The following is a 2,337-nucleotide window of genomic DNA, read 5'->3' as shown; positions in this document are numbered from 1 at the left end:
ATGGTATGTACAGTTGTTGCAAGATTTAAATATTAATGTAAAAGAATCTGTAAAGGTATTTGAAGACAATGCTGCCTGTATAAAAATGGCAACTGGTGATAGGGTGAAGAACAGAAGTAAACATGTAGACATTAAGTATTGTAATGTCAGGGAAGCTGTAAAAGGAAAATTGATTAGTTTACATCATTGTTCTTCTGAGAATAATTTGGCAGACATGATGACTAAACCATTGGGTGGTATTCACTATGGAAAATGTATTAAGTCTATAGGTCTGATGTCTCTTCCTGTCATGAAGGGAGGAGTGTTGGAATATTCATGAGCAGGAAGAGTCATGTGGTAACTCAGTCAGCCAATGTGAAGAAAGTGCTACTGAGTCTGTGCAAAAAGGTTATTGAGTTAGAAGCTGGGTTTCAATTTCAGGTCTCAGGTCTGTCTCTGCTGTAAGAAGTCTTCATTTATGCTATGTTGCTATGAAGAAGAATATATGGTATTGTAAATATTTTTATATGAATATAAAGAGTTTATTTGAATCAGCTAAATGCAGTCAACTGTGAGAGCTTCTGATTTATTTTTACCAACAGAGAAAATTAAAATTCTCTAACATAACTGCTCACAGATGATGAGTTGTTTCTAGAATTGATATACTTCTTTTTCTTTACAGGTGTAGTGAGTGCAAGACTGTCTTTCACAACAGTTGTCAGGCAAATGCCAATTTCTGTCCTCGTTGTGTCCGCCGGCAGAAATATCAGGAACTGCAAGAATTCCTTTGGAAATGATCTCAACCGTGCCAGTCCTTTGGATCAGATTCTGGAATTGGATAAAAATTCTGGAATTGTCCAGAAGGCAATTGGGAAACAGAAGCTTAGGATCAATAGAAGGCCACTGCCAGCTGCACACTTTCTGTTCGGATTATAGTCCTACAACAACCAGAGCACCTTGCCATCAGCTCTGGGAAAGGAGCCCACAGAGATACTTCTTTGAATTCACCCATTATTGCCATTAATTTTCATGCATTCCTGCCTTCCCAGGCAAATTCATCCTTATCCTGACATTTGGTGATTACTGGATATATTAAAGGGATATGTAGCAAGAACTCCTAAAAAGACTGAAATTAGTGCATGTGTCTTGATTTAAATTGCCAGAGAAAAGGAATTTTATTTTACCTTTAACAAATGCACTTTCCAGCAGATTTCTCGTGCCTTCTACACTTTGCAGACTGCTTTTAAAATGTCTTGTGCCAAAATAGCTGCTGAATTCTTTAGAAAGGCACTCCATCCTTGGTGTCCTACTCAAGCAAAGTGACCTTCTTATAAATAAGCTATTATTCTTCTCTTTTAAAAAAAAACGCTCAAGTGTATTCCAAACTTGATTTTAATATTTTCTTTTATTCTCCTATGCAGATAATTAGCTTTATTTAATAAACAACAGATGTCTTTTATGAATTCATTACTTCTGTACAGTAGCTTATTTGTAAAGTGACTATAGGCTTCTTGTGGGTTTATGTTCAAACGGAGATCAGTAACATCCTGTATTCAGGAATATGTGCCACAGAGATTCTTAATAATACTAAGGAGAAAAGGTTGGAGCCTGGATGCTGGAAGAAACTGGATTCATTCATTCATTCATTCATTCAATTTGTACAACTGCACTTCTTAATAAGTGACTCTGGGCAGTGGACAAATTTAAAATACTTGAAATACCAACAATTGCAGGAATACAAAAATTAAAATATATAATAGCAGTTGAGAAATATATCCTATAATCGCTAGGATAACCAAAAAACAGGTCTTTACACATGCTGGGCCCCAGGTAGATGATGATGTTACAGCTGGAATAGGGAGGACTTGCCTTTCTTAGAGGGTAGTAAAAAGATTGGTCTAAGGTTTCCAGAGGAGTAGGGCACGTATTTTGCTTCTTAAAATCTATGAAACTGGAAGAACTTGGAATATTGGTCATGTCCATTCCAAGGATTCTCTAAGTCCAATAAAAGTACAGGACCAAAGTGATTAAATAAAAATGAAGATTCACAATGATGTAATTACATCACCACATATTTGAAGTATGATTACATATTTCATCAGCATAGTTAACATGCATCATCGGACATACCAACATTTCTGCTCCCTCCTCCATGATCACCCACGTATTTTAAAAGGATTTTTCTTTTGTATTTCTACAAATTTCCTTTTTTCCATAGAGCAAAGTTAATAATATAGCTTCAGTCACAAAGCAGAGGAAATACCATGTGATACATGGTATTAGTTGGGGTTCCAGTTCTGCATCTGTCAACATCTTGCTTTGGGGAGTACAATTTTCTCAAGGATCCTGTCAACTATC

The 2,337-nt window shown here is 36.1% G+C and overlaps 1 protein-coding gene across 1 annotated transcript in view; it reads left to right on the top strand.

The window, feature by feature from the left end:
* PLEKHM1 (pleckstrin homology and RUN domain containing M1) overlaps positions 1-1,430 on the top strand; it is a 25,850-nt gene extending 24,420 nt beyond the window's left edge. The window contains exon 11 of the mRNA XM_029285646.1: positions 662-1,430. Coding sequence (XP_029141479.1) covers positions 662-776 — 115 coding nt within the window. The 3' untranslated portion in view covers positions 777-1,430. The remainder of the gene's footprint in view (positions 1-661) is intronic.
* Positions 1,431-2,337: the final 907 nt, after the last annotated feature.

The sequence above is a fragment of the Protobothrops mucrosquamatus genome, unplaced genomic scaffold (assembly GCF_001527695.2).
Source record: "Protobothrops mucrosquamatus isolate PMUCROS unplaced genomic scaffold, P.Mucros_1.0 scaffold1991, whole genome shotgun sequence".
Taxonomy (NCBI): domain Eukaryota; kingdom Metazoa; phylum Chordata; class Lepidosauria; order Squamata; family Viperidae; genus Protobothrops; species Protobothrops mucrosquamatus.
Note: the sequence above shows the minus strand (reverse complement) of the source record. Positions and strands in the feature narration are given on the sequence as shown.